The sequence below is a fragment of the Gymnoscopelus microlampas genome (assembly GCF_963454915.1).
Source record: "Gymnoscopelus microlampas genome assembly, chromosome: 7".
In the NCBI taxonomy this organism is placed as follows: domain Eukaryota; kingdom Metazoa; phylum Chordata; class Actinopteri; order Myctophiformes; family Myctophidae; genus Gymnoscopelus; species Gymnoscopelus microlampas.
This window is the reverse complement of record NC_139944.1, coordinates 39,714,617-39,727,610: the sequence shown is the minus strand read 5'-3', so window position 1 is coordinate 39,727,610 and position 12,994 is coordinate 39,714,617. Positions and strand designations below refer to the sequence as shown.

The window sequence follows — 12,994 nt, the reverse complement described above, 5'->3', positions numbered from 1 at the left end:
TTGTTAATCTGAAGTTAATTACATTCTGCTTCAGCACAATGGACACACAGTTCAGTACCTTGTGGAAACCTGTATCACGTACCTCAATCAGCTGGACAGGTATAGATTTACATTAATCAAACATTCTGTACTCTCACTTCTTGCAATTCCGACATGGACATATTCCTGTGGACTGCTACCCTGATTTTACACAAGTATTCTATTTCTGTCATTCACCCACACCCACTCACCCACACACACGTTCATTCTTCAGTCTGAAACATTATAAAACATGAACAGCTGCTCTACTTTTTGTTTCAAGAAGAAGAAAGTTGTATTTGTCACTACTCATACAGATACTGTAGAAGAAGTGATATGCAATTTTGTGAGGTCCACAAAGTTGCAAGAAGTTGTAGAAGAATAGTAGGTGTTTTGTTCTCACTAATCTCTCGTCAGCCACCTGACCTGTCCCAGTATTCATAGCATTTGAATACCTAGGGCCATAAGTATGACGGGACATGACATAAAGATTATGCTGAACATACATCTATGCAAAGATCATCATTAAAGGATAAGTGACATAAAAAGGTGCATATCTCTCCACATACTCTGCAGGTGGTGTATGCAGGTTTTCAAGGAATATTTCTTGGCGACAGTATCACAAGGAATCCAATAAAATGTCATGATTGCAATATCAACGTTTCTCTGTTAAAATGTGTGTATTATGCTCAACATCAGATAAGAATTGGCCCCATTATTGCCCATTATATTTGCATGAAATAGAAATGTATCCTCGGTTCAATGCACTTTTCCCCTAATAAATCATTATGAATGAAAGGGCTGATGCATTTCTCAGAAAAACATCTGGGCGTTGCTATCACTGTGGATGTTGGTGACGAAGCCACTGACAGCTGTTTGCAGGATACTGGCATTCATGCACTGGTCCAGTAGTAACCTCGCATCACCAGTCTTTCCACCTCGGAGGAAAGCCTGGTCTGCGTTCCAGAAGACAACATATGATCCGGTCTAGACCACGCCTACTGAAAAAAAAGAAAAGAAAAAAGAATCCTCTTTCCGGTTCTGCCTATCCGGTTTTGCGGTTTAAATGGAATAGAATTTCCCCGTGGGATAATACCGACGCTAAATAGTCTCCGGATAGTGCACGCACATTTACATTTTAAAAATAAGCTAAACAATGCCGTATCAAGGATTTTATTAGCACGGACCTATTTTGGGGTGAGACGTCTTTCCGGTTCTGCCTATCCGGCCACTTTTTCTTTTTTTTACTTCCGCTCCCGACCGGATCATATACCCGAAAATGGAATGCTGCCCAGGCTAGTCCAGTAGAGAGAACACTACAGTCTCCTCTCCTCCCCCAGTGGCTGTGACACTTGCCTATTGGGCACCATTCAGTTTTTTGCCATTCTTTTGAAGTCCCTCCCAACCATGTTTATTTTTTCCCTCCAATGCCATAGTATAAATGTATTTAATGGACAAGCCAATTACAACCACTCCCTTTTTATTTTTGTTTGATATGCCACTATAAAGCTGCCAAATAATATTGTTTATCGTTTTCTACAGCACCTCCTCAACTGTTTTCATTTCAGTCAAGTTACACTTCTTTTAAAATTTTCTTGGAAATGTATTGGGTATTAATGGGTTAATTGATTTGCATACGGTATAGAACAAATAACAAGCCAATTATCTATTTTCTACCTCCAAATTTCATTTTATATTTGTATCCATCAATAATATGTTTGATGGTAGTGAGAAGCATATCTTAAGGATTTGTAATTACCCTGGGAATTATACCATAATACCTTGATACAGGTCAAGACTATAAAGTAAATAAATTCATGCAGCAGAACTTGGATGACCAAAGAATAGTTAAAATAGCAGTAAATATTATGTGGTGAACTACTGTATAGCAATACTGAGCTAGATACAATACAAAAAACATAAAATGTTGCAAAAATGTGCAAAAAAGTTGTTTGCTGTGTTGGTGAACGGCTATCTCAAAAGGTTAAAAACAGTTGGGTCCTTGTTCAGAGATCTGATAGCTTTGAGGGATCTTTCTGAGTCTCTCTGTGGTGGCTTTGTGGCAGTGTAGGCATTTGCCTGACCGGTAGCTGCACAAGTATGACAGGAATGACAGGAATGTGCTAAATAAAGAGCTACAATCCCATGGTAAAAAGGGTCAATTTAATTTCCTGAACCTGTTTCAAGTAAATGGAATTGGCATTGAAACTTGTGTCATTTTCCCCTAAAATTAATTTGTCAAGACCTGGACTGGAAGCCTGCCAGCTCTTTATTTAGAAAGGACTTTCTTAAAGTATAGCAGAAAGTTCATTCACTCAAAACAGCCACTCGGAAATGGCTCTACTCACTCTTGCCAAAATATGACCATAACATTGAACAGTGTGCAACATTATTGAATAAAACAAGACTAAAGAGTCTAAAAGCCCCGCTATCAGCCTCTAGAGTCCGCACTGTTCCTTACACCTAACTGGAAAATGGGCAAAGCCATGGAGTCACCAAAATCTGTACAAATATGTTATGAGATACAATTTTGATAAAGTTGATATTTTGTCAAAATATCATGGGGTCACATGAGGACACTCAAACAGTTTGGGTTCATCTTCCAGGGAGCATGGATGTACAAGTTTCACGGCAATCTGACCAGTAGAGTTTTAGATATCTTGTGGCAAGTGGGAAATTTAGCCTGGCGATTGTGCAAGAGGAAATGCCATGAGATCACCAAAATCAGAAGGGGTCCTCTGAAGTTCATGAAGGAAGTGTCATGTCAAATGTGTGTACTGTTTATTGTTGCATACATGGCTACTGGGTCGCAAGACAAATTTCAGTGTGAACTGACAATAAAGTATTATCGTATCGTATCGTAAAGAATATCATGGCAATACCGACAATAGTCTTCAGGATAGGTTGTTTGGTAAATGGTGCATTTATATAGCGCTTTTTATCCAAAGCGCTTTACATAGATTGTGCATTACATTCACCCATTCATTCACACACACATTCACAAACCGATGGCGGAGGAAACCATGCAAGGCACCAACCTGCTCATCGGGAGCAATTACGGGTTCAGCGTCTTGATCAAGGACACTTCGACATTAACTCTGGGGGAGCCCGGGAACGAACAGGGAACCTCACGGTTCCCATCCGGCCGCTCTACCGGCCACACTACCCCTGAGCCAATGCCACCCCTGGGGTTTGGGATCAAAAATGTACGGGCCAACTGACATTGGCGTCCTAAAGCCTGCGTGGTTGCACATTGTGTTGCGCACCAAAAAAGCTGATCTGCAAACTACAACAACATGCCACGCTGTGACATGTTGTTAGCTTGAGCATCTGCTATTGTCGTTCAACACCAGCGCACAACTAAGAACTGTATAAATCAGGCTTTAGAGCCACGCCACTAGTCAGGCAAAAAAAATAGTGCTATTTAAAAACAATAATAATTGAAAATGGGAGAAACCTAAACTATGCCAAGACAAGACTGAAAGAGAGGCACAAAATGGGTTAATGGCGCAAACCTACTTTTCCCCCTCAGGAGAAGTTGCAGTTGTAAATATAGTATCACTGTTCCACAAAATACATCTGACATACTGCCGCATTACAGTATATTACCTTGAGCTTTGTACTTGCACTTCCAACTATATAAAACCCATACACCTCACAAAATTGATTAACAATGATTCTCCCAGTGGAAAAGGTCATTATGACATAGCTTTAGCAAAGATGCTGGTTTGAAGCTTGAAAATGATGTCATGAATGCAGGTCAGCAGCTTGGAGGCTATACAGAGGCCGGGCTGTTCCTTACACCCAACTGGAAAGGGTGGCACCAGAGGAAAGGCCAATGGGTCACCAAAATCAGCATGGCTAATCTTCAGACCTGTAAACTCATGGGGGGTGAAAAAGGTTCCGGAATCAAACCGCTGTTGTGGCATCCAGGGCATATGGCTTCATGACCACCCTGGGAAATGTATAGTCAAGGCCAAATTATGGGCAAAAATGTGAAGCAGAATGTTATAGCGCCACCATGAGGCCGATTTGAAAAAATGTGAGCTGGAGGTTCTTCCTTCGCCTACTGGGAGCGTGTGTGCAAAGTTTTCACGCTGATCGGTCCATAAGTGCCTGAGATTAGCTGCTCAGTCACACAGACAGACACACAGACACACGTACGGACAGGGCCGTTCCGGCCTGAATGAGATAATAAATAAAGACCTGGCAGTAGAGTCATAGCTCCCTAGATCAGGGGTCTTCAACAGGGGGTCCTCAGAGATACTGCAGGGGGGCCGCCAAATCTTTGTGTGATAGAATGTTTTTTCTACATTAACCACTTGAACCCTATAGCATCCCTATTCTGAGGAGAACATTAGCCGAAAATATCCGGCAAAGAGGTTTGGTGTAGGGGGGGGGGGGGGGGGGGGAGCAAATCAAGTACTAAATATTGAAGGTTTAAGTGGTTAAAAACATGAATTTACACAACACTGATGATAGATAGTCAATGAAGCTACACACTTGTAAACAATGTAGTGTGGGGTCCCTGGTTCATCTCTCTCTCAGCTAAGGGGTCCTTGGACTGAAAAACGTTGAAGACCCCTGCCCTAGATCATATGCAACGTTTTCTCATCTTGGAATTTGATTAAAGGGCAAGACCACTTTGGTAGAGGTTTGGGTTGTGTAGTTACCTTGCCATGATGTAACTCCAAAAGGTGGACAAGAAATCAAAAATAATTGCTCCATTGATTAGAAATTGATAATTCTAAATTTGCTCCTCATTGACTTACATTGTACAGTAAAACAGATCTCAAAGTCACTCGTTTAGCATGTAAATGAACATGAACAAAGCTGATTCATACAATATAGAACATCACCAAACCCAGTACTGTTTTTTTTTTTTTTTTTTAATGTCAACTTCCTGTTGATTTTACTATTTGAAGATCCGGATCCGGATCCGTGAATCCAGTCCGGGTTTTCTTCTTAATAAAAATAGCAAAATCAACAGGAAGTTAACATTTTTATAAAAAAAAAAACAGTACTGGGTTTGGTGATGTTCTATATTGTCTGAATGAACTTTGTTTGCGTTTGTTTACGTGCTAAAAGAGTGACTTTGAGATCTGTTTTACTGTACAATGTAAGTCAACGAGGAGCACATTTAGAGTTATCAATTTCTAATCAATGGAGCAATTATTTTTGATTTCTTGTCCACCTTTGGAGTTACATCATGGCAAGTTAACCACACAACCCAAACCTCTACCAAAGTGGTCTTGCCCTTTAACACCGAGAGACAGAATCTTGTTCCTTCTTGAATGAGTGCACGTAGACCCTTCTCCAAATAACAAAACATTGGTCGGGATGGGCCCTACTAGGCAATTGGCATTACAAACATTATGTGAATTAACATGGTCGGAATGATCTTTAGAATGCTGCTTAAAGGTAGGGTAAGTGATATTTTTTGGTTAAAACAAAAAGTATTTTGTTAAAAGGTTAAAATACTATATTCTGATAGTAATCGTTGCTATAGAGTGTTTTTGCGGTAACAGGAGTCGCCCTGTCTCTCCAGCTCTTTAATAAACAGAAAATACATTTTTAAGCTTAATTTGTACAGTGTTCCAGTTCAAATTTTGTCAGCTCATTTCTTAGTGTCATCACTTGCAATTTCACTTGTTTAATCTGTATCCTGATTGAGTTCTTTGTCCTGGTTGGAAAAAAATGGAAATGAAACTGAAACTGAAACGAAAATGCATTTTCTGTTTTATAAAGAGGTGGAGAGACAAGGAGACTCCTAATACTGAACAAACACTCTATAGCAATGAGTACTATCAGAATATAGAGCTATTTAACACTTATTTTAACCAAAGCAAATCACTTACCATACCTTTAATTGACTGCCCTTTTTTGCCAGTGACCTCAACGCCTTTATTGTTGTTTTGAACAGCCAGGGTCATTCATCTCTTCTGTCCTCTACTGCCTTAATCTATAAACTCTTCTGGCAATCCCTTCACTACCCACTCAAGTTACCACAACAGTATCACTCCATCACCCCTCCAATCCCTTTCCAATCAAACCTCATGAGGAAAGAACCTGTCCCCCTGAGCCCATTGTTGTCAACTTGTCAGCATCTCTTCTAGAACATCCAGGCACAGCACTTAGTAAAGTGCTTCAAACATCATCTCTGTAGTCAGCAAGGTTATGGTCAGCTGCTTCAACAACCTTAAGTCAGAGGCACTGACCTCAGTCATAATTTAACACGGGCACCTGGGGTTGCAAACACCATCTCTTGTTCTACAGCATGTCTTTTGATTGTGACCTTGACCTTTGAAACCCAATAGTTAATGATATCTTTGGGACAACCTACTGATCATTCCCAGTTCAATCCAATTCTCCAAAACTCTGTACATCTGGTCCCAAAATGTAATCACTACATGGGGGAAGCTGAAGCCACCACATTGACACAAACCATTCTGAAGTTGTCTTGCTAAACAACACACACACACAGACACACACACCAAGCTTTTGAAAACCTTGTACTGTTCTATCTGAAAGAGTGTTATCATTTCATTTTCAAAAGGAGGTCAAGGGAATCCATCCATTTTCTGGAATAACACAGGATGTGATCTTACCTCTGAATTTCTTGGGTGGATTGTTCAGATCGCCTGTGTCTGGCTGCACAACACATCGGTCATCCACAAGCCTGGGAACAGAGACATTAGAGTTGTCAGCCAATCAGGTCACAATTATTACATAAATCGCAATTATTTGAGATAATCGCAATTATTTTTGCAAAATCGTTTCCAACATTTTTTTTAATTGTTGAAATAGCAGATCTACAAGTTCGCAACGCGTCCATCATTTCCACCATTAATGTTTTCTAAAAGTATAAAGTTATTAAATGTGTCAGTCATTTCTTTGTAGATTTAGGTTATTTATTATGTTCCGGTTCAACGACAAAAACACAATTAAATCGCAAATCGCAATTATTTGTGTGAAAATGAATCGTCGTGAAATTCCATAATCGTGACAGCCCTGACAGTGACCAGTGCACATCACACCAGTACACATCTAATCAGTAATGTCATTCCAACTGGATTTTTTGATTTTTTGACCAAATATATGTGAGGATTAAGGCTGTCATAATTATTACATAATCGCCTGATGGTAATTAGCTCACGATGTGATAAGTCGTGAGCTTATATAGATGGCTATTTCACTATTTTTCTAAATGTTTTAAAGTATAATTTATTTTAATATATGGCCTGTTTTGGCCATAGCACATTCTTTATTTTGATTATTGGTACTTATTAAGCCATATCACCCTAGACATCTTTCACATGCAAGGTGTCATCACCATCATTAAGGATGATTGATCACCTGGAATTGTGTCGTGACGTCCTCTCCTTGAAAAGGGGAGCAAACAATGCTTATATTCACACAGATGAAGGCTGGATAGTCGAAACATTTATCATCTTGTCAATTTGAGGCATATGGAATAATAACAAATATGGACTTTTATTTCTGAGTGCGACCCTCCATGGTTTTATTTGTTGATTATTGGTACTGGTCATTGTCAGTCATTTCTATGTATATTTAACTAAGTTGTTTGTCATATCTGCCCTGTGTAGGCTTTGTTTACAAAGCCTAAAAGGCAACCGGACATGTAATTTTTATTTATAGGTTCTAATATTCAATGACAAAAACACACGTTAATCACAATTATGACAATTCATTGTCAACAAGCCTTGGGTGAGGATTTGACTCAGACTATTTTCATTGAGTAGATCCATTTCTCAAATTGACGAAGTTATTTTATTAAACACAGTCTACCGACTACGGTACCCAAAGTTGCTTAAACTCGCCGTCCTTATTTTAGTGGAGATGAAATAGACAGTAAGTAGCCAATGCCGAGTCAAATACAACACCTCGGCAGGGTTCTACATTCAGTCTGATCAGCCTTTTCTTTTTATAGCTTATGCCGTGTGCACTGTAGTCTAAAAGCCATTGTGAAGAACTCCAGGAGGACAGCTTGTACTCTGAGAACACATTATCTCAGCTCCCATCACCCGCGTTAAGGTCACAGGTTGATTTATCTGACATGTAGAAGAGGAGAGAGCATTCAAAGTCTAGTACACAAAAAAATATATAATAAAAGTGTTGTAACTCTAAAAGGGTACAAATGGTACCAAATGGACCCTTACGGGTACAAATGAGCCCTTACTAACACTGAGGATTTTACTGTGTAGAAGGGCAAAGCATCACATGAAGCAGGTAGCAGCTTGCTTTTGCTCTCATACATACATATAGAGTACACCATCAATGTCAAGACCATGAATGTCCTCTCTGAATCAGCTGTGGTCCAGGTGGGTAATTATACAGCCGTCTCATGGGGTCATATTCACAGATGACAACACCTTTATATGATTACGCTATTTATAGCCAGTTATGTCTTAACCCATTCAATCCGGGAACGCATCTCTGTCATTTTTAGAATTCTTTGGCACTATGAGCTTGTAGATCTGCTATTTTTGAAGAAAAAAAAATGAAAATGTGTGCAAATCTTTGAATATATATATTTTAAACATTTGTAAAATATTTTGTTCCAGGGATCCCCAAAAGATTTGAGTACAAATGTTCGCTTGAAAAAAATAAATAGAAGATCTACAAGTTCATAGTGCAGCACCCAGTGCCGCGCTATGAGCTTGTATATCTGCTATTTTTATAGCAGATATAGCCAAAGAAATCAAAAAATGACACATTCAGATGCTTTCCCGGTCTAAATGGGTTAAGAGTCAGGCAGAGAATGGGGGGGTCCTAGTGATGATTAGAAGGCATAACATCACCGGATGTGCAGTTTGACAAATGAGCACTTAAAAGTTGTGCACAGACTGCACATGCACACATTTTGTTGTCATGGCTGGTGACGCACAGCACGAGTTTAGGAAAGACTGAGGTTTTTGTCTGAATGGGGTTGGGGTTTGGGTAGGGCTGCATGATTAGGGATAAAATGATAATAACCCTGATAATTTCTTATTTTTGTGATGTCTTTGTTGCTCATTATGCTTATCTGTATCATACTGTATCAATGGTCACATTGTATGTAATGCTCTCTGTAATTTTATTGTGCCTCTGTTAACCTGATGGATATGGAAATGGGTTGTATATATAAATGTTCTAGTTATTTACCCTTTTGTACTAGTGAGGAGGGCAAGATGTATCAGCTGCCAGATCAGGTTTAAATAAAGTGCCATGTTTCATAGTTGTGAAACATAAATCATGACTTCTAATTATTTTTCAATGACTTGTGCAGCCCTAGGTTGGGGGGGATGGGTGCATGGCATCTAGTAGTGACTGCCAACTAGTGACGTTGCATGAATCATGATTAAGAGGGAAAAAATTGCAGGTCTAAAAAGGGTGAGAGGGAGGAGAGAACAACACAGATGCTATGGTCATTTTCACCATGGGAGAAGAAAAACAAATTAGTAGAAAATAGAATGGAGGCAGGGGAGAGGAACAGGCTTCTCTGACGTAACAGGATGATATCTGTCCTACCAGACAGGCTGCCACAGCATTGTTCCATCCTTATGTACAGTATTTGCAATTGTGTCTGTGTGCGTGTGCGTGTGCGTGTGCATGTGCGTGTGCGCATGCATGCGTGTGAGTGAGCAATATCAGTGAGAAGGGATGGAGTAATGTGCAGCCTACTGTATGTATCGGTTGTTGTGGTTTTAACAAATCACAGCTTATACTAGGTCCCAACCTCCTGTCAACCAAAGTCCTATTCACGAAGAAAAGAAAAGGGCAACACTCACATCTCCATTGTTCGAGATTTTTGTTTGTTTGGTTTTTGGCATAACTATCATTTTCATAATCCAATTAAATTAATCTCAGCCTCTTCTTACAAATACCATCCTATTTTGTTTGGCTCATATCAACCATGTCAATCATCATTTCATGGGCGACCTGTTTTATTTAGTGTTGCTGAGGCTGCGAACTACTGTGCGCTCCCCAAGGGCGGATAGTTATCTCCACCAGGCTCAACAGCCGGGGGTGGCAATTATGTTTTCGCCCTGTCCATCCATGTGTCTGGGTGTGTCTGTGAGCAGCCCCCGTCCCCGCTGGCCGCTGAACTAATCGGTGTGAAACTTTGTACGCACGCTCGCAGGAGCCTATGCCAAGGAATAACCTCCATCCATTTTCTTTTTTTCAAATCGGCCTCATGAGGGCGCTATAACAAACCGCTTTTGGCCTGTAACTCTTGAACTGTGTGTTTCCTGGATTCCTGACGCGACTCCCCATTTCTGCCTGACTAGATTTTCCTGTCTTACCTGTCTTTTTCTTCAAAACAGACTGTTTGCTACTACTCCTACAGATTTTGTCCAAAACTCACATAAATCGATCAAGATGTATCAGTCAAACCTTTCATATTACACTCTGATTTGCTACGTTTACAAAGTTTGAGTTAGGACCCGTCATGAGCGCAGACACACACACACAACACACAAACACACAAACACACAAACACACAAACACACACACACACACACACACCTCGTGGGTGCCAAATGCCATATACCATGAACGCAAAATCCCCACATTGCAATCGAACATTGAGGGGCCTCCATAGAGCGCATTCAGCGCACCTCCAAAATCGCTTCCACTTCTGCCCATAACGAGTACCACAAAACGTGAAAAGCTGCACCGTTTGTCATATTTCCCCTGCAGTCTGCTCTGCTCGTGTCCTCCTGACGGAAGCACCCCACGACAGACACAGCCCATGATAGGCAACCCGGCCTGGAAGATCTGTACTCCTTTTCTAGTTTCATCTCCATTTGCCCTGTCTGCTCTCCACAAAACCAGTGCCAGGAAGAGATGTAGGAGTCATCACAGCCCCAACACAGAAATGGGAAGACTTACCCTAAAGTGCTGATAAATCCACTGGTGGAGCCCTCAGCATACAAGGAACATATGTCCCCTATATGGAGGAAACTGGACATGGAAACCGACATGGTTCTTCACCGTTGGCTGTACCTGCAAATGAAGTGTGTTGCAAATCATTAGTGGGACAAAACAAATCAAATCACAAATATATTATCTAGTCATCTTTCTTTCACTTTACAGACAGGCTACACATTAAATACCACTAGAGAGCCCTCTAGTACATAGTGACACAAGAGGACTACCTGAAATGCAAGATGCAACAGGAAGTTGACACTGCTGTGTTGAGATGATATAGACCACATCAAATGGATATTCATTCACAGTTTCACACACTACCACAGCTATTCTAGTTTGTGCACACCGCACCTGGCAAGCAAGCAATTACATGCTGTACACAAAAAAGAAAGTTTGCATAACATTTGAGTACATTTTCCAGCAGCACACACAAACTGTTAGCTGATGAATTTGAATGAAAGCGGTTGGACATTTATCAATGGTTGATCATTGTTTTGAAGCCTGGTAAAGTTTTTTTTAATAGTATACACTAATGAGCAATGCAAAGGAAATGACAGCAGTAAGTGACATGCAATAATTTGGTCTGGAGCCTATAAGCATAAACATGAATGTAATAAGCACCACCTATTGTAAGAGCACAGGTAACCTTTTGTCCTGTTATTCATCTACATTGACATTTTTTGCTGTATGAACATTTTAAAATCCCACCCACCACGCCTGGGGGGATCGTATTCCAACATTATATAATATGGGGATAGTATGCAATATTATCTAAGTTATTAAGGCTAAGCATCTTTACATAGGCCACTTTAGTGAGCTGTACATGCAGGCAGGCAGAGAAGCCAGTCAGTTTGGTTAAAGCAATTTAAAGACTATAAGCAGTCAACACAATACAGGTCATAGATAGTAATATTTACTGAGTCCTGACTCCTAGCTGTGGCAAATTTCCAACTTGCTGTTGACATATTACTATTATTATTTTTCCTGAGATGGCAGTTGGACAATAACAAGACGAGATGTACTGTATCATGTAGACCAGTGGTTCTCAACCAGTGGTCCGGGGACCACCAGTGGTCCTTGAGGGGGGTTCCAGGTGGTCCCCAGCTAAATGATGGAGAGTTGGTAACCAAATGCACCCCTATAAATCTTTAACTCTTGAGAGCGTAAAATGAAAATCTTATCCAACGACAACAAAATACTCTACAGTAAGTCCTGGGTCTGAGAGTCTAAATCTCATCAAACGGTGGTCCGTGACTCAAATGCCTTAATACATAATGGACCTTGTTATGAAAAGGGTTGAAAGCCACTGTTGTAGACTATTCATTGTCCCGCTCACAAAACTGACAGTCCTCTTCTTTTCCATAAGATGCCACCTACAGCAACGACAGCCAGGCAACAATAACAACCAGCGTGTGGGTTAACGTTAAGCTAACTTCCTTCCTTGACAGTGATGATGCTGTTCAATGACACTAGATTAGATTAAAATGCCCTACAGCAGCTGAAAAAGTACACAGCACGATCATGCATTTACCTGGCAAAAAGAAGGGTTGAGAGATAAAAGGAAACCGTATCAACAAACGTTAGGTTCCACAACGCTATCCTTGGTTAAATCCATGGCAGTGAAACAACTCCTGGTAGAGAGAGTAGCTTAAACGGTGTTAACATCTGACAGCTGAACGTGTCGTCCTCCTCCCCTACGGGTCTACAATCCGCTTCTTACCTCCTCCACATGCTCATTGGAGGAACGCCCCTTTCACTAGGATTTATACTGCAGCAGGGGTATCTGGGAAATTGTGTTTTTCATGATACAGATGCCAAAAAAAGATCCCTTTAACAGTCTATGTGCCAGGAGCCAGTTGCACCACCTCACACTAAGTTCAAACTTAGCCTAGTTATTGCTTAAATGGCTTTTAAAAAAGCCATTTAACCCATTTAGCCGGGAAAGCAATCTTTAAATATACACATATTTGTTTTAGTATATATATTCAAAGATTTGTACTCATTTTCACGATTTTTCAAAAAATAGCAGATCTACAAGCTC

The 12,994-nt window shown here is 40.4% G+C and overlaps 1 protein-coding gene across 13 annotated transcripts in view; it reads right to left on the bottom strand.

Annotated features, from left to right (window-relative positions):
• itpr1b (inositol 1,4,5-trisphosphate receptor, type 1b) overlaps window positions 1–12,631 on the bottom strand; it is a 110,459-nt gene extending 97,828 nt beyond the window's left edge. For all 13 annotated transcript variants that reach the window (XM_084062155.1, XM_084062162.1, XM_084062167.1 and 10 more), the window contains exons 1-3: window positions 12,485–12,631; window positions 10,915–11,028; window positions 6,627–6,697 (exon numbers count right to left, since the gene is read on the bottom strand). In XM_084062155.1, the coding sequence (XP_083918281.1) occupies window positions 6,627–6,697; window positions 10,915–11,006 (163 nt within the window). In that variant the 5' untranslated portion in view covers window positions 11,007–11,028; window positions 12,485–12,631. The remainder of the gene's footprint in view (window positions 1–6,626; window positions 6,698–10,914; window positions 11,029–12,484) is intronic.
• Between the last annotated feature and the right edge of the window lie 363 nt (window positions 12,632–12,994).